The sequence below is a fragment of the Gymnoscopelus braueri genome, assembly GCF_963280865.1.
Source record: "Gymnoscopelus braueri genome assembly, chromosome: 14".
NCBI lineage: Eukaryota > Metazoa > Chordata > Actinopteri > Myctophiformes > Myctophidae > Gymnoscopelus > Gymnoscopelus braueri.
The window spans coordinates 16,362,477-16,380,919 of record NC_137619.1 but is presented as its reverse complement, the minus strand read 5'-3'; the positions used below and the strand labels follow the sequence as shown (position 1 = coordinate 16,380,919).

General features: G+C 39.9%; 1 protein-coding gene across 1 annotated transcript; it reads left to right on the top strand.

The window, feature by feature from the left end:
- Nucleotides 1–926: 926 nt before the first annotated feature.
- emx2 (empty spiracles homeobox 2) lies at nucleotides 927–5,190 on the top strand. The gene is made up of 3 exons (XM_080449792.1): nucleotides 927–1,503; nucleotides 2,646–2,830; nucleotides 4,091–5,190. The coding sequence occupies exons 1-3, from the start codon at nucleotides 1,110–1,112 to the stop codon at nucleotides 4,259–4,261; spliced, it is 750 nt and encodes a 249-aa protein (XP_080305918.1). The 5' UTR covers nucleotides 927–1,109; the 3' UTR covers nucleotides 4,262–5,190.
- The last annotated feature ends 13,253 nt before the right edge of the window (nucleotides 5,191–18,443 follow it).

The window sequence follows — 18,443 nt, the reverse complement described above, 5'->3', positions numbered from 1 at the left end:
TCTTTTTAGCATCCTTTTGTATAGAACTATGCTTTCTGTGCTTTTTTTGCAAACTGTTAAAGTATTCAATCAATCAATCAATCACACACACATCGAATGTGCATTATTACATTTTGAGGCAATTCATTCACTGACTGCATAGCCTACTTGACATTAAAACGCCAAGTCGCACCGATATCGACCTAAATATCCCAGTCAATGGAGTATTCAATTACACAATTTGCAAGCTAATCGATGCTGGGTCGGGGTAAAACAAATAAAATTAAATAAAACATTAAAATAAATGAAGGCAAATAATAGTTTGATCGTGCTTCTGGATTAATGAATTAATATCTGCTATTCAGGCCAACCCTACAAATATCTCATTAGATGTTTAATCAACGCACACACACACACAAGCACGCACGCACACGCACACATGCACACACGCACACGCACACACACACACACACACACACACACACACACACACACACACACACACACACACACACACACATGCAGTATATACATGTATAGACCTCACCTTATATTTGAAATAACCACTAAGTCCTATAACCCTACATGCCCCCCTTGAAGTCTACCTGTCATAGGCCTCATCGGCGGGCATAAATGCAAACGTAAGTACCTTCAGTAGCTTTCCTACTGGTTCAGCTGAGTGTGTGAAACGTTGTGGAGATGCATGGGGTTCGTTCTGAACGAATCCGTTCCGTTTTGCTGGAGTCCGCCTCTATTCCTATTCCTATTGACGCACTTAAAGCCTCTTCCCTCTCAACCTCTAGGCGAGCAGCAGCGACCAATCACCTACCATCACCATGCCATTACAGGCTTCAGAGGAAGCTGTTTATGGGACTCCAGCGCTAATTAGGCTCATGAACTAACAAATCGCTTGCACAAACCGGTGAGGAAAAAACGATCACATCTATGGATTGTCTGGAGTAGGCGACCACTTTTGTCGTTTGGGGCTTTTTTTCCCCTCCAACCGTCGCCTTTTTCGCAACTTATTTATTGCTGAGAAACTTTCTTCTTGGGTGTGGAGTGGAGTATTTGTTTTAGCGAGAACGCCTGCGACACTTAAACTTAAGCTGGGGAATCTTGACTATCAAACCATGTTTCAACCGACACCCAAGCGGTGTTTCACTATAGAGTCTCTGGTAGCGAAGGATAATCCTCTGCCGTTGTCGAGGTCTGAGGAGCCCATCCGACCGGCGGCTCTCAGCTATGCGAACTCTAGCCAGATGAATCCCTTTCTGAACGGCTTCCATTCCGGCGGCAGGGGCGTCTACTCTAATCCGGACTTGGTGTTCGCCGAGGCGGTCTCTCACCCCACAAACCCCGGGGTCCCGGTGCATTCGGTGCCCCCACCACACGCTCTGGCTGGTCACCACCTCTCATCGTCACACAGTCCGCACCCTCTTTTTGCGAGCCATCAGCAAAGGGATCCCTCAACTTTCTACCCCTGGTTAATACATAGATATAGGTACTTGGGTCACAGATTCCAAGGTAAGCTTATGTTACTAATTTCATTCTGTTTTCCAATATTGTTTTAAAAAAATAGCCTATAGATTAGATTGCAACTCTGAAACTATATAATCAAACCTATGTATTTCCCCCCATATTTTATTTTGGCTGCCGTTGTCCTGCTAGGCCGGCATTTTCACAACGAACGAACCTTTATTTCATTCAAAATTGTGACTTTTGGTCTAATTGTTTAAACTTGGTTCATTTTATGGCGAAACTAAAAACAAGACCACAAAAAATGTGATACCGGTGTACCATTGAACGAATAATAACAAACTTAACAAAAATACAACACTTTGTATTCTCCTCCATAGCATTTCGTGTTTAAATACACAGCATATACTGTAGCCTATTGTCTTTTAATAGGAACACATTTGGGAATAGTTTTGATTAAATATAAAATTGTTGGGCGCTGTTGGTGAGGATTCTCACGTTTCTGGCAATTTAGACAAATTGTCTGATGTTACTATTTTATTATGTCTTTATGTCAAAACAAATGCAATCAAATTAAATGTATTTTTGCTTGTGGTTGCACATTATTATGTAGGCTATTTCTGTCACCAATAATGACATGTTTTGCCAACATGCCCTGATAAATTAAGGAACGGCCATGCTATCTGTAGCCAAATGGATAATAAGCATTTGGTCTAATTATTGTGTAAACCCCTTTCGCTAGTTGTATTTGCATTTGCTGCTTACATTTGACCAATGACTGCAGTTCATCGAGGAAATCCTTGAGCTAATTTAATTATAATTATACCTGTGATGTTTTTACTATTGTTTGCTGCCTCCATTTACTCGATGGGTTTAATCCAGGTGGCTTTGTCAGTATTTTTTATACGCAAAGGTATTTAATCTGCATTCAAAATCGGCCCCCTAAAATAAATGACCGTATTAGCTTATTTGGCAGAGCATATATTCTCTCGGGACATTGTTTTTTGTTTTTGTTTTTATGTGTCTTCAGTGAAGATGTATTGATCTAAACACAGCAATCTAAAAATAGGCCTGAAAAAGTTGCTCCGAGGCTGTTTATTATAGGCTAGTTAATGGAAATGTTGTCTTGTTGCCTTGATAAAATAATAATAATAAGGTCCTAATGTATACACTTTTATGATAATTTACAGGTAATGAACAAAGTCCAGAGAGCTTCCTTTTGCACAATGCACTGGCCAGAAAGCCCAAAAGAATTCGGACAGCATTTTCACCTTCACAACTACTGCGGCTTGAGCACGCTTTCGAAAAAAACCATTACGTGGTTGGAGCCGAACGAAAACAGCTCGCACACAGCCTTAGTCTCACAGAAACTCAGGTAAGAGGCCTCTATATTTCATACATGTGTTATTATCACCAAATGACACATGTAGACATTTAATCCACTTTATTGTGAAATAGAACTTTGGTGATATTACTACAACGTGCCCTATAGTTGTGCCTTGACGTGTCAACGGGCATGTAGTAGGCCTAGTTTCATTTGTCATTTCGGTGTATTTATAAAAAAATAATATTAACAAAAAAAATCTACTATGGTCAAGGTATGGCTGAGAGCACTCACATTGTTTATTTGTTTATTTTTACATTGTGTATAGCTTTCCTTGACGTGGCAGTGTGTGCACTAAAAACGAATTAAAAATAAATGCAAGAAAGGCATTGTTTTGTACATTACACAAATAGGCCTATTGTGGAGGAGGCACAGAGCGTGCTGAATATACATTTAAAAATAAATACGGGTACCTAGTCGGATATACGTGTGCTTTTAGCATGATGCGCATATGCATGTTTTCAATCGAACGCAGGGGATCAAATCCACCGTCATTGTATGGATCTAACCTCATTTCAGGAGGGGTTGAATTACTTTGTTTTGAGGAGAATGTTGCCATTCAAAATGGAGGGCAATTAACCAGTTAACCATTTTATGGGATACGCGATACAAAGAAAAAAAGCTGATTGAATGAATTCCCCTGCCATATTTAAGAAGGTGTTTGAGCCTATCAGCTTGTGGACGGCCAGTGTCTTTTGTCCCCGTGTCAGTGTCGGCTTTTTCTCTCTCTCTCGAAACGGGGGCCTTTAGAGGGGCTGAAGGGATAAATGAACCATCACCTACTTCAATTAGCTGAGTGAAGGCATATTAAATGCACCTTAAGTTGCCATACAGGCCTAAAGGGCTGAGGGTAACAAAGCAGCAAAAGGCAGTTTATCGATTTAGCTGTTTATACTCCCCCTGGTATTGTTAAAATGAGCCAAGTCAGTCAATGGAACGTGTCAAAAAATATATTTTAAATAATAATTGGTCTGAGGCGCATTCATTCCATTTATCAATGTACTAGAATGGGTTCTTCACTGTAGGAAATCTGACCTACATTTGTCACTGCATCAAAAACATACGCGTCCACTTGTTTTGTTTATAAGGCTCCCTATAGCCTATACTTTGCTGAATTATCTTTGTTCTAGGACTGGTTGTGGGCTATTATATATGTACCACATTTATTTTCGTTATTTACGCATGGCTTTGCGCACATGGCAGTGCGTGTTATTTTACTTCGATCCTGACCCCAATGTTCGTTTTCTCCAGGTAAAAGTGTGGTTTCAGAATCGAAGGACCAAGTTCAAACGGCAAAAGTTGGAAGAGGAGGGCTCCGAGTCGAACGGGAAGAAGAAAGGGACACATCACATAAACCGTTGGAGACTGGCGACGAAACAATCGCAGAGCCCGGAGGAAATTGACGTCACTTCAGACGATTAAAAGACTATAACGTGGGGACAGCAGCGTCGTGGAGGAGGACGACATGGATAAGGATGCTGTGTAGAGAGACAGTGAGAGGGTAAAGAAGCCAATGTCACATTTACAATCTACGGAGATCGGCAGCTGAGGGTGAGAGAGATCCGGTTGGTGGCAGTGCTGTCGCCATACCGTGGGTCTGTCAATCCGTTTCAAATTGCCCTGGCATAAAGTGATTTGACAGTGTCGCAGTCCTACCTGAGCACCTTCCACGCACCAACCCACCACTACACCCCCCCCCTCCCCCCGCCCCTTCAGCCAACATTGTTTCCCCCTCCAATTCACATTGGACATTTGCACTTCTGCAGTTTTAAAAAGTAAGAAGGAGAAGAAGAAAAAAAAAAGTACACCCAAGATACCAAAATACAAAACTGTTTTTTTTTGTAAAACTTGAATTGCATGGTATAGTTTTTTTTTCTTTTTTTCTTCTAGTAGCTGTTTTAATTTGACAAATTATTTCTCAAAACAACTTTTACTCTATTTTCAAACTGAGAGATGTTGTGATTCTTTCCTTTTTACACAGTGTGCAGTCTTTAATTAATGATTCTCGTGTAAAAGTGATTGTGAAAACAATGAAGTAGCGATGCTGCGTTATAGTGTTTATTAAAGAAAAGATAACAAAAAATGAATTTCGAAAAAAAAAAACTTTATAAAAGTTTATCATGCCACAGATAGAGTACTTAAAGGTATCAGGACATTCCTTTAACCCAAAGCTTTAACAACCCACTATTCTGGCTCAATATACTGTCAGGATTTGACCCTCCCGTGAAAGTTGCCACGAAGGACTAACTGCAAGAATTGACAGCCGAGGCGAGAAAACTTCAAGCACTGAGCGTATTCCATGTACAGAAATACTAAAATTTAATGTTTCTGTTAAACCCTCTTTTACAGAATGTAAATAATTTTGTGTTTGTGTTAAGTTTGCTACAATTTTAACACAAAGTATACTTCCAAGAAGTATGTAATTGTCAATATTTTGTCAATAAAGTTTTATCAATATGTTGCGCGCAGTAAAAGTATAGGGTTTTGATTTTATAACAACTATGGCATCGGTCTCTTTACCAAGAGCCACGATTGACACAATATGCTTCTCTAGTCAAATGTAGTCCTTATGTGACGTCTGCACTCTGCATGTCATTTTGGCTGCCACTAAAAATCTAAATCATTTCGGATTCAAACCTATATTATGCCTACCGAAAATAGCCGATCTACAAGCTCACAAGGTTGCAGATGCAGGCATTGTGAGCTTGTAGATCGGCTATATTCGGTGTACGACACCGTCATACGACGGGGCATAAATAAGGCATTATACCTATGCAGACGTCATGATGGTGCTGGGGCATTCTAGAATGTATTTAATCAAAAATACACTGTCCTTAGTGTTTTATATTGCATTGAGTCTTCCAATCTGATGGACGGCATTAGTTTTGTTTTTGAGGGGCTATAGCGTCTGCTCTGCTCAAGCTACAAAGAGTCCTGCAAGCTTTTGTGAAAGTGCAAATCAGTTTAGGCAATTATCATGCGAGTAATATGAGGGGGAAAGGGGGATGCATTGCCCAGTGGTCCACTTTAATCTCTTAATCCATGGAACCAAGGGGGCTTGGCTGGACATAATTTAGTACAATCTGACTACCCCTCACGACGCGATAAGGGAAGGTTGCAATGTGCCGCAAAATGGGATCTTTGTTAAAAATCTTGTCTTTTAGGCTGCATTGCTCGCAAGCTGTTGTTTTTAATTGAGCAGAAACAATACTGCAGGATTCTTTTTTTGCCTATAGTGTTGGCAAAAATAAACAGGAAAGGACATATAGGCTAATATAGCTATTTATTGCTAGACATTTGTTCCATATTTAAACATATTTAAACTCAACTTCAACCATATAGGCTAGGCATATACCAGATTACAAATAAATCAGATCATTAAAATTATAAATTTGTATTGTGAGTATGAAAACGAATATCGACATATGATGCAAAGTAGCAAGTGTTTGTTTAATTGTTTCACAGATTGAAATGAGCTTTTGAATGGCTGCAGTGTGGGGGTGTATAGGCTCCGCTATAGCATATATATAAGCCCGCAAACTATATAGGGAATTCTTAATCGGCCCATAGACTATAACAGCAATAAAAATCTTTAGAGAATACCATTAGCTTTGAAAAAAACCCTAAAAGCTTTATTACAAACCCAGCTTTGAAATAGGAGGATTAGAGGCCTGAAAGGGTCCCACAATAGTTAGAAGAAAAGGTTTCATGCTAATGAGGTTAATGCCCTTTGTATCTCCGGACTCCACAACTTCATTACTCCTATCTCGGGCAACACCGAGCGGCTCAGAGCAGCGCAATCCACTCGAGCTTTTCCCTAGCCTGCCTAAAGAAGGATTTGATAGCAGTCCTGTTCAAACTAGATAATTATATCTTTTCAAGTTGGAATTAAGATAAAGAAAGTGCAGTGAAGGCGGTGAGCCTTGATCTGCTGCAAACAAATTTGGCGCACTCTCCTTTCTCTGTGCCTCAATGGACAGAGAGGACAGCCCTCTCATTATGACGAAGAATCATTTTATTAGCTTTTACTCCTTTGATTTTTTTTCCACTATAAGAAATATATGTTTATTATTGTTATTATTCAGCCATGGGTGGTTATATGTAGGTTATTATTAAAAAAGGGTGTATAAAATACAAAATACAATAATATTTTTCATACAATCATATAAAAATTCAATTCGAATGTCAGTAATGTGGCATTCTTTTTTTTCCTCCTTTTTTTGTCAAATTGAAAAGCTGAGGTCGCTCTCTTGACCGGCTGTGGGATTATACTGAGACATGGGCTACTTAGGGCTTATAAGGCTACGTTATATTTTAAATGCAGCAGTATGTTCATCATAATCTGATGGTGCGGCTCTAATTTTAGCCATATATTCACAATGTCAATTTTTATGTAGGCCTAATGCTTTCTAAGTCTATAAGATAGTGGGAAAAAAATAACACAGGACCTATAAAGTATATGTGGCTTAAAAAAACAAGTCTATATGCTTTTAAAAAATTGTGACTGCGGAATGGCACCGTCAGTAATTTCAGAGAATTATAATTGGATTGGACTGAATTCAAACCCTAATGGTGTATGTTATGTTATATAGACCCTCAAATATCAGATTCCTTTTCCAAACAGTCATGCTGTGTGTTGTAGTGAAGTGCGAGGACCTTTTGTGACCCGCTTATCTAACCTTAAGCTGTTATGGGCCTTCCAGGGCAGACGTGTTTAGAGCGAGGAAACCATCAATCAAAGCTTCTGGATTGATTATCGACTAGCTTTTAGACTACCTTGCAGGCAGACTGTAGGCTGATATATCCCAACTGATAGCGTTGATATAGCCATGTTCACGATTATGTTTTTCTATTTAATCCATGTGGGCATGCTGTATAAAGCATATACCGTCTGCTTACCAACGTGAAATGATTATCCGCCATTGAACTAGAGTACTATCAAATGACCCCACTGACCCAAAACCTCTAATCTGCAATTAGTAGGTATAATTACCTCCGCTGACACCGCTTAATGTGAATGGTAGTTTTCACAGAGCTGCATGGGGAGAGACTGCATGCTATTCACACAGAGTTTTCTCTAGCCTAGCAGATTGGTCAATGTGCCCGTGCTGAAATACAAGTTGGGACTTGTATTTAAATAGTCTATTTAAAAAGTGGTTGAATCTTAGATGGGTTGCTTAACTTGCTTCATAATTAGTAATTCATATATTTCCTTGTTGGTGCAAGGTTGTGGATATACCAATATGCACGCCATTTTTGACGTAGCCTACAAAGGCCCTTTTAGTCTTTTTTAGCCAAATGTAGCCTAATCATGTCAGGATCAAATATTTTTGAGGTGGCTCTTAGAGCCATGGCGTCGCATTCGTCTGTCAGAATATGACGTCAGGACAAACTTGATCTCTCCTGTTTCACAAATTGCTTCTGAAATTGATCCTTGAAACGAGAGAATGAACCCTACACAATTCCCTTGGCCTTGACATAAGGTACAGCGAAAATAAGACTAATGAGCAATTACCATATAATCACCCTCCAAATAGCTTACATAATAATAAATTAAACATTCGTGTCTCGGATTTAGTTTCTTTCTGTATTATTAATAACAGGGGGGGGGGTGGCGGCGATGATGTGGTGCGATTATTATGTTTTCCAAACAACACTTTTCAATGTGCTGCTGTTGGTTAGAGACAGGCAGCCATTATGAACTCGGAGTCTCGGACTAACTAGTCAATTCATCATAACCAATTAGTCCAGTATCGTTTCAATAGCCACCGGTTGGAATAGCGAGTGGACGAAATGTTGGTAGACATTGAATTACAGATTTTGTTTGTGTTAGATTTTGAATTTAACACAAACCTTTTCCCTGGCGTGCGCATGCACTCACACAGAGACCACACGCACCATATATATAACACATAAGCCTACATAAGCTATTGGCCTATTGATAGCCTATCATATTACGTTTTTTAAACTCGAATTCTGCATTTCAACTGTAAAGTCAAAATAGGTGAGGAGTTAACAAGCACATTTATAGGCTAGTTATAGCCTTTTTATGTGGGACAAAAATAAAATGTGACCTTGCCGTGCACAGAGCATATAAGGAAGGTCTGTAGCCACTCCAGTTTGGGAAGTATATAGCCATACATTTGCATTGTGATGCCTTTGATCATGCAAGTTTTATTCCGATTGACAATATAGGTCTATAAAATGAATTTCCTTATAGCCTACTTAGCCTATCTGACACACACAGAGAGAGAGAGAGAGAGAGAGAGAGAGAGAGAGAGAGAGAGAGAGAGAGAGAGAGAGAGAGAGAGAGAGAGGTACAGAAATAAGTGTGTGTGTGTGTGTATTTGGGGTGCGCTGCCGCTGAGTGTAGGTGTCCAACAGATCCTGTTCTCGGAGTATAGCCAGTTTTGTATTCTTTCTTTTGTCATCATAACGAATTAGCACAAATTCACTAGACTTGTACAAAATATACAATTTGGTTCTGTATTGTAGCCAGGTTTAATATAGGCCTATAGGTCGTAGAAGCATGTGCCGCGCAAATATTTTAAGTTGAATTTATCGCAGTTCGGTGTCGCTTGTCGCCAAGAACTGATTTTCAATAGCCTATCATGCGACACCGTCGCACAGGCCTAGGCCACTACGGAATAGGCCTATAAATTAACTCGGAGAGCAACCTTTGACCAAGGCATGTCAGAGAACAGCTGTGATATATGGCCATTTTAAATATTCATCTTGAATTTCGAGGAGATAGAAACACAAAACTTTTTCCACCTGCATCTACGTGTCTTCTCCCTCTGTCTCTGTCAGACTCTCGGCTTCTTCTTGGCCTGAGTCCCATGCCGTCCGTCCGGTACACAGTCCAGTGAGTCCACACACACACACACACACACACACACACACACACACACACACACACACACACACACACACACACACACACACACACACACACACACACACACACACACACACACACACACACACACACACTTCCAGCATATTATGGTCTTCCGAGGCCATTGGTCGGCCTACATAGCCTGTGACACTTCAGGCCTTTTGGCTGCAAAGTAATAGGCTGTTTGTCACAGTATATCACAGTAAAATCCTGAGTTAAGGCCTAAATTAGGCTAACTGTGAGGGTGGAACCACAGCAGTGGTTCTCAAACATTTTCAGGGACCCTCAAATTGATATGAATTTGGCCTCAGACCCCATTTGAAAATATATTTTCCAGGGGCCACATAAGAGAAGCTTTGTGTTTTTTCCCCCAAAAATAGCACATTTTGAGCTTGTAGATCGGGTATTTTTGAATAGCCGAAGTATAGGGTTAAAGTGGGTTGACATATTTTTATGCCATATAACTCATTTTGCTGGAGACCCCCTGGAACCCCCACAAGGAACTCTGGGGGTCCCTGGACCCCACTTTGAGAACCATGCACTGCCTTACAGGTCCCTCAAGGGTCCATGTGGTTCCATTTCCTACACTCTCACAGTTAAATTAACCCCCACGATTGTACAGTGTGCAGATGTGATGAACATAGACATAGTTTCTGCCCGCTTACTTGCAACCTCATAGCACAGTATATGTTCCTCAGTCAGAGGGGGAAAAAAACTGTAGGCTATATTGATGCTGTCTCATTTGCATATGTCTGGCATGTCTCCCACAGGCACACAAACCCTTAAGAGAGCAATTGTCTGCCCCCCCCTCTGAAGTTCCAAACTAAAAAACTAAAAACAAAACATTTTATGTTATATCTGCTGCCCCCCCCCCCCACACACACACACACACCCACACCCACACCCACACCCACACACACACACACACAAACACACACACACACACACACACACACACACACACACACACACACACAGGCCTATACACACAAAGTACGCTAATGTGTAACATATGGCGGACTGTACACCTGATAAAATACCTCAGGGGCCCCCGCAGTTTGGAAAATCCTCAATTCGCTCCCTAAATAAAACAAACAATGGCCTCACTAAATATATCACATGTGCCTGCTGAACTATTCTGTGTCTCTTGACCTGTGAGTCCCCTCCCCACCTCATCAGCCCTGATATGGGTGTGTTTCTGTTTACTGGCCAGTGGAGTGCCATCATGTTCACATAGCAGGTAGTTTTGAAAAATAATAACACAGATTTGAATGAGATTCACCATTGATCTGTTGTGGGCTATAGTACCACCAGTGTCCAAGAGCTGTGTGGGGATATCATGTCATCACATTGCAGTATGACAGTACACCCATGTTAGGCCAACATTACTTGAAAGCTTCTAATTCGGTTGACCATGCATCCTCCTTCTGTGTCTTTTGATGTCTGGATTTGTTTGCCTTCACCAATTTTGGCTCAGGCCTCTATACTCTGCCTCTCCTCAGCTCTGGGGCCTTTTCATCTATATGTGGAAAAAGTACCGTAAATGTGGCAACAATTAGAGGTGAAATGTAATATAGCCCGTAGGGTGTGAGTTATTGAGCAGACAGGTGAAATTATGGGCACCTGTTCTACTGCTGTCCCTGTGTTGCACCCTTCCAAGTTTTTCCTTCATGTGTCTCCCTCTTAAGACCGGGAAAGCATCTGTGTCATTTTTTTGATTTGAACCACTTTTAACCATTAATTTATACTTTGGCTATTCAAAAATAGCAGATCTACAAGCTCATTTACAATGAGCTTGTAGATCTGCTGTTTTTGAAAAATCCTGAAAATGTGTGCAAATCTTTGAATATATATATTTTTTTTTAAGGCGAACATTTGTAACTCAAATCTTTGCTTCTGGGGAGGGTGGGGGTCCCTGGAACTAAATATTTTGAGATGAGGGGGGGGGGGTCCGTGGCCAAATACATATAATTTTGGGTGGTCCTTGACATGAAAAAGTTCGAGGACCACTGATATTATAGCAGTTTGCTGTTGATGGAGAGTCCTTCAGTGTCTGAAAAGTGAGGAAGATTAAAGATTTTGTGGGGTGGATTGTGGGGTTTTAAAGGCAGTCGTGTAAAGTAACTAAGTACATTTACTCAAGTACTGTGCTTAAGAACAATTTTGAGGTACTTTTACTTTACTGGAGTATTTCCAATTTTCAATACTTTGACTTCTACTCATACATCTCAGAGACAAATATTGTACTTTTACTCCACTACAATTATTTGAAAACTTTAGTTACTTTGTAAATTTTGATTATTATTACAAAATATAAACAGTACATAGATTAACCACTTCAACCCTATTTAAACTTTGGCTATTTGAAAATGGCCGATCTACAAGCACACAACACATGGCAATGCCATATTGTGTGCTTGTAGATCTGCTATTTTCAAAATATTTTTGATACATCTTAGACATAATGATAACTTGTGAAACGGGACATTCTGCATAATGAGCAGGCTACTTTTACTTTTGGTACTTTGAGTATTTTGATGCCAATACTTTTGTACTTTTACTCAAGTACATTTTGATTACGGGACTTTTAATTGTAACAGAGTATTTCTACATTGCAGTGTAGATACTTAAGTAAAACGTTTGAGTAGCCTACTTTTTCCACCACTGTTTGTAGGCTATATTTAGTGTTTTCTCAGAACCGCTGAGCGTGTGAAACATAACGTTAAAAAAAGAAAGAGAAATGTGAATTTGTCTAATTGTCAGTTGTTCTAGTTGCTAAACACGACGGTGTCGCAAGTGATGGGGAATTTTTGAAGATTAAAAAAAGGAAATTCGCCTGTAAATGACATGCAAAACAGAGACACCACACACCAGGTTGTTCTAGGCTTTTAACAAACGAATGATTTGATTATTCAGTCTAACAAGCTCTTATATTTTTGTAGAATATAGTAGGCCTACGTGTGGAGATTCAGGCATTTTATTCACAATAAAATATTGAAAATAGCCGGGGTCAAAGTAGCTCCTCGATGAATCTATAACCTAAACAAGGTTGATGTTAACTAACTTTTCATTATACATGTTCAGAATTATGGACAGGAGGTGTCAGGAGGTGAAGTCTAGGAATGATACAGAAGTTTAACATAAGGTTACAAGAAATAGCTGTATGGCCTTTGTTAACAATAAAATAAAAATATTTACAATTGAATAAAAAATATATATATTAAAGATATATATATATATATATATATATATATATATATATATATATATATATATATATATATATATATATATATATTGGAGATCGGGTTGACACACACACACACACACACACACACACACACACACACACACACACACACACACACACACACACACACACACACACACAGAGGCTGTGAATCAGAAGACTACATGCTTTTGATTTCCAATGGATTAATATTAGATCAGGTTGTGCAGTCAGTGTCTCAACATATGAATACTTGCCTGTGGAACAGTTATTGCAGTGGTGAATGCGCTATTTCACTTTTCCACTTCCTTTAAGCCAAAATTGCCTTCAATCGAGAGATCGTTAATGGGATGGTGGGCCAAGTGCCAATGAGGTTGGAAAAACGGTTTTACATATAATTTTGACTAGATGAAAATTACACCTATATGATTCACAACACTGAGAAGGAGAACATTCATAGCCAGATAAGAGTTGTAAAGTAGCCTAAGTAAAATGGCAAAGTTGTCCACAAATATGTAGCCTACTCATTAGCATAATTACTTTAAGCACATTATGTTGACAAAAAATCCCAACAAAAAATAGTTTATTTGGAATGTAGAAGTTTTCCCTTCAACAAATCCCTCATAAAATACCTGCACTGAGAATGAATTAAAACTATGGTCATTCATGAATTTTAGCCCACACAAGAAGAACATGCAATGGTTTCATGAGAGCTGATCCAGCTCATGTCAGCTTTAATAAGCCGTTCATGAAACATATGTGCCATTTGTGGCATAAAGCATATAGCCGGGTCAATTTTCTGGTCAATGATGTCAAAATAAAAGCTTTACTGACCAAAGACATTTTAGGTCAGTTCGTGTGTGTGTGTGTGTGTGTGTGTGTGTGTGTGTGTGTGTGTGTGTGTGTGTGTGTGTGTGTGTGTGTGTGTGTGTGTGTGTGTGTGTGTGTGTGTGTGTGTGTGTGTGACTGTGTGTGTGTGTGTGTGTGTGTGTGTGTGTGTGTGTGTGTGTGTGTGTGTGTGTGTGTGTGTGTGTGTGTGTGTGTGTGTGTGTGTGTGTGTGTGTGTGTGTGTGTGTGTGTGTGTGTATCAAAACCTCTGCGGTAACATATTGTAGGCTACAGTGGATATTTACATGTCAGTTTATTCTATGTTAAATATGTGAATCAGATGAACATCTTAAGGTAATTAGATATCATTTAGATATAGTTTATTTTTTATTTTTGTATTATTATAGTTTTTTTAACCCAAAGCCCAAATGTGGGGTTACATTTACTGGCTACTTTGGAAATATGAACATTTTCTTCAGTATGTGTAAATGATTGCTCGTGGTAATTCAGGTTATGACATCTATTATTGACCAATGACAATCTTAGCACTTCCACTAAAAGTAAGCAACCCAAATTATACTTGCTAATCATTCACTCCCATTCATTCAGTCTGTGTTCGTGCGCCTCACTGCAGTGCTCAGCCATTAAAGGGGAGGGAGGGATACTAACATTGTCTAACGATCTCAAGTGGAGTTTCCGAGAGCAGCCTTCTAATTAATAACAAGCATAACTTCTTGTGAGGGTTTATGTAAGCTTAAGGTGAAATGATTACTTCTGCAGCAGCACTCTCTCTCTGTGCAATGGAAGACTTTGAAGTTCAACCAGCAGTGGTTTCCAAACGGAGTTGCCAGGTTTAGCGAGAGAAACAAGAAACCATGTCTATGAAAACAAGCCCAAAAGAAGCGACATCATACATCGGCATCGACAAAAAACATGTAAATCCTGAAAGAAAATGTGAAATATTTTAACAACATAAATCTTGTATGGGGGGGGGGGGGGGTCCCTGGCATAAAATATTTTCAGGTGGGGTCCGCAGACACATACATATTACCTTGACGTTTTGAGAACCACTGATTATTAACAGCATTAGGAAACAAGCCTAAATAAGCAACTATACTTTAAACAAGCCTAAATAAGCAACTATACTTTAGAAACAAGCCCAAAAAAAAAAAACCAACCCGCAACTATCAATTAATATTTACAAGAACTTTACAGAAAAACAAGCCCAAAGTCGCTTATAATAAGCGGACATGGCAACACTGTAGTGTTTCCAAAGCTTTCCAATACCAGAAGAAAGCAACAGCCAACACGCCATCATGCAGAAGTGTGCAGCACCTCCCTGGCTGCACTAACCGGTAACATTATTAACTGGCTCCTATTTCTATAAGATTGCAATAAGATTGCATGTGAGCTTACAAGTTTTACATTATTTTGAACCATCGAGATTTGCCTTGAGATTTCTTGTCGTTTAGGGGAATTTTGTAATGGTCGTTGCACTGTTTACTCAGGCGTCTTCAACAGGGGGCCCGCGACCCCTAGGGGGTCCTGATCAGAGTTACAACAGGGGGTCCGCAAAATCTTTGTGCGATGGGGAACATTAGCCGAAAATAGCAGATCTACAAGCTCACAACACCTGGCAGCGTGAGGCGTTGTGAGCTTGTAGATCTGCTATTTTCAGAGAGTTGCTAGAGGGGAAAAGAGCCGACCAAGTAGCCTACAGAGCCAACGGTCAAGTAAAGTTGACTAAATATTGAGGGTTTAAAAGGTTAACTATCTGAAAATACACGTTAGTATGAATCCAACTATCTATGAAAAGTTGAATCTGCAACACAATTTTATACAATATGTAGTGGGGGTCCCTGCTTCATCCCTTTTTCGGCTAAGGGGTCCTTGGCCTGAAAAAAGACCCCTGATTTAGATGAATAAGTATGCATACTGTATGCATCACAAATGCTATGCTATGCTATGCTCTCTCTCTCTCTCTCTCTCTCTCTCTCTCTCTGGTGTCAGTGGGTTTTTGATGATAAATGGTCCCCATGGACAGGTGCAGCTACAACTCAATACAGAACACTGAAGTGACAACAAGAATGTAAAAACAAAGCAAAATAAAATAAATGCCTTTGAAGTGTATTCTCTGCAACAGAGCCAGAGCCACTGCACTGGTCCTTATTGCAGCTTGCATCATGAGCTGTCATGGGTTCATAATGGGCGTATGAGTACTTTGGGTTATTTTGTATTTGGAGGTGAGGACATGGCAAATCAGACCACTTCACACATGAAAGGCAGCAGTAGGTCCATTTCATTCTCTGTGCCTCTCTTACCCTGGCTCCTGCTGTCCTTTTAGGGGGCTCCAGAGGCTAGTTAAAAGGTGCCTGATTCTCACCATGAATCTAATTAGATCTCATACTGAGGTCTTAACATCTCCCTTGGAAAAAAAAGAAGGAGAAAAAAAAGAAGTGCATGGTGGAATAAGGTGCTAAAACACCAACCCCTCGCCTCCATTGCACCTTGCCACCCCCCACCCCCCCCCCATCCCCACCCCCTCTGAGGAAAAACAAAGTCCTGCAAGCTAATGAAGTTTGTAATTAAGGAGATTCTGTCAGGCTGAATGAGTAATTAGGACGTGGTTTCTCAGGGGTGTTAGTGGTGGTCAGACTCTACAGAGCACCGGCTGCGTGTACGGCCAGAAAGAACCTTTCATACCACGCCATGAGGCCACGGAGAGGAAGCGAGGGGGGGTGAGGGGGTCTTTCTTCACCCCCTTTTCTCCTTAGAATAGAATTCAGGTTTGTTCTCTTCACGAGCGACAGAGCATCTTGTTAAGTTCACTTCTTATTGACAAGAAAACGGTCTTGTCTTACAAAGTACAATGTCAGTTTACTGATTAAACAGTTGTGCAATGTGTCTGTCTTATTCATCTATTCAAAGTATAAATGATTGCTAGTGGAGGGCTTCACTTTTGTATTTCACCTGCCATGGGAGATGTTAGATTATTGCTTACAAAGCCATTATCATTCATCTGTCCAGGCAAAAATATTAGTGCATTTGTTACTCCACTCACTTACTGTAGTCTTCTTATGACGCGCTGTGAAATCAGTTATAATTCATAAAATATGGCTGAGGGACAGGCCCACTCTCTGTTCTCAGTGAAGACATCTCCATTCTAATTATCACATTAACTGCAGATTGGTAGACTGTGGTGCTGATAAAGAAAGTTCACCTGGCCTCAATTAACTATATTTATCTCAGATTATCCCACCATAAGATTTCTGCATGGCAGAAAGATTAGCATTATTAAGACTCAGATATGCAGGCAGAATACATTGTCAGACAAAGTGACATCTCTTTAAGAAGAGAAATTAAATAAATGAAATGGGAATCAAAAGAAAAAGCAGCACATATTCTCGCAGCACATTATTCTCTGCTCTAATTTCATGATTTAACTTATTTCCTTCACTGACATTTTCTTGTCATTCAGGTAACAAATCGGAAAAATACTAATCTTGCTTGTCCATAACACAGTAAGGAATACTAGAAGGTCTGTGGTATTTATTACAGATGTATTGATTACTATGCTTGCGCATGTTATTTAACCACTTAAAGCTACACCATGTAATTTTTTTTGGGTGCATAAAATGATATTTTAATCAAGCTGCATGGTACAATATGTTAATACATAACATAACACACAACTTTGATATTTATATTTGGTCTCCCTGCTCTTCTTTTGAGAGGGTATGACCAGACCTGGTTGACAAGTGGTACTGCCTGAACATCAAAATGTAATATCTGCCCTAAGCAAGCAGGCATGCTCTATTCGCATTTGTGTAGGGGACCTGGGTTCGAATCTCGGGTAGGACATAAAGTTACAGAGTGCATAAATCTAAGATATTAAACATTTGATCACTCCGGGGTATTGTGCAGCCTGCCTTATTACCCCCTCCCCCCCAAAGGACAACGATGTATGTGATTTACTTACCTCACACCAGATGGATATCCACATATTAGATTGTTTACCAAGTGACATCTTTGACAGATACAGTAGACAAGGCCCTTTATTGGGAGAAGCACTTTGATCTCGGGTTAACCTTTGCATTCTCTAAAATCATTTACACTGTTTAGACTGGAAGTGTCCTGCTGCAAGGCACAACACCTGGGCTTTGAACCCGTGACCTCACAGCTGAGCGCTCACTCCGAAGCCCTTCCTGCCTCCCGGTCAGCTAGAGGATCAGTGTGGACAGACAGGACCAAGACTTCATTTCCTGCTTCGCCTCTGACAACCCTTCCCAAAACAAAAAATAAAATGCTACCTGTGTTCAGGTAATGTAATCGGGTATGACCTTCATGAGGACAATTCATTGCGCACACACACACACAAACACTTTTATTGTCACTTTCTATTGACTATGACCATAAAATGTCATGTTGTCACTGCAAACTCCAAAACCAGTTTTCTTGTTAATGTTGAGGAAAATTGAAAATGAGCACTAATATAAAAAGCTTTTTTGGTACTGCTTATTTTATAATCTAGGTTATATTTGACCCTTTTTTTATTGCACATATATTTAGCTACTCAGAGTTATGAAAGCAATTCTCGCACTCCATAGAGATCCTAAAAAGTTGTGTCAGAATTTATGCTCTTTAAAGCA

Excerpts from the sequence above, each read along its gene's own strand:
- emx2 (XM_080449792.1), top strand. The coding sequence starts at position 1,110 with ATGTTTCAACCGACACCCAAGCGGTGTTTCACTATAGAGTCTCTGGTA. Across the intron at positions 1,504-2,645 it reads CTTGGGTCACAGATTCCAAG|GTAATGAACAAAGTCCAGAG; the intron begins GTAAGCTTATGT and ends GATAATTTACAG. Across the intron at positions 2,831-4,090 it reads TTAGTCTCACAGAAACTCAG|GTAAAAGTGTGGTTTCAGAA; the intron begins GTAAGAGGCCTC and ends CGTTTTCTCCAG.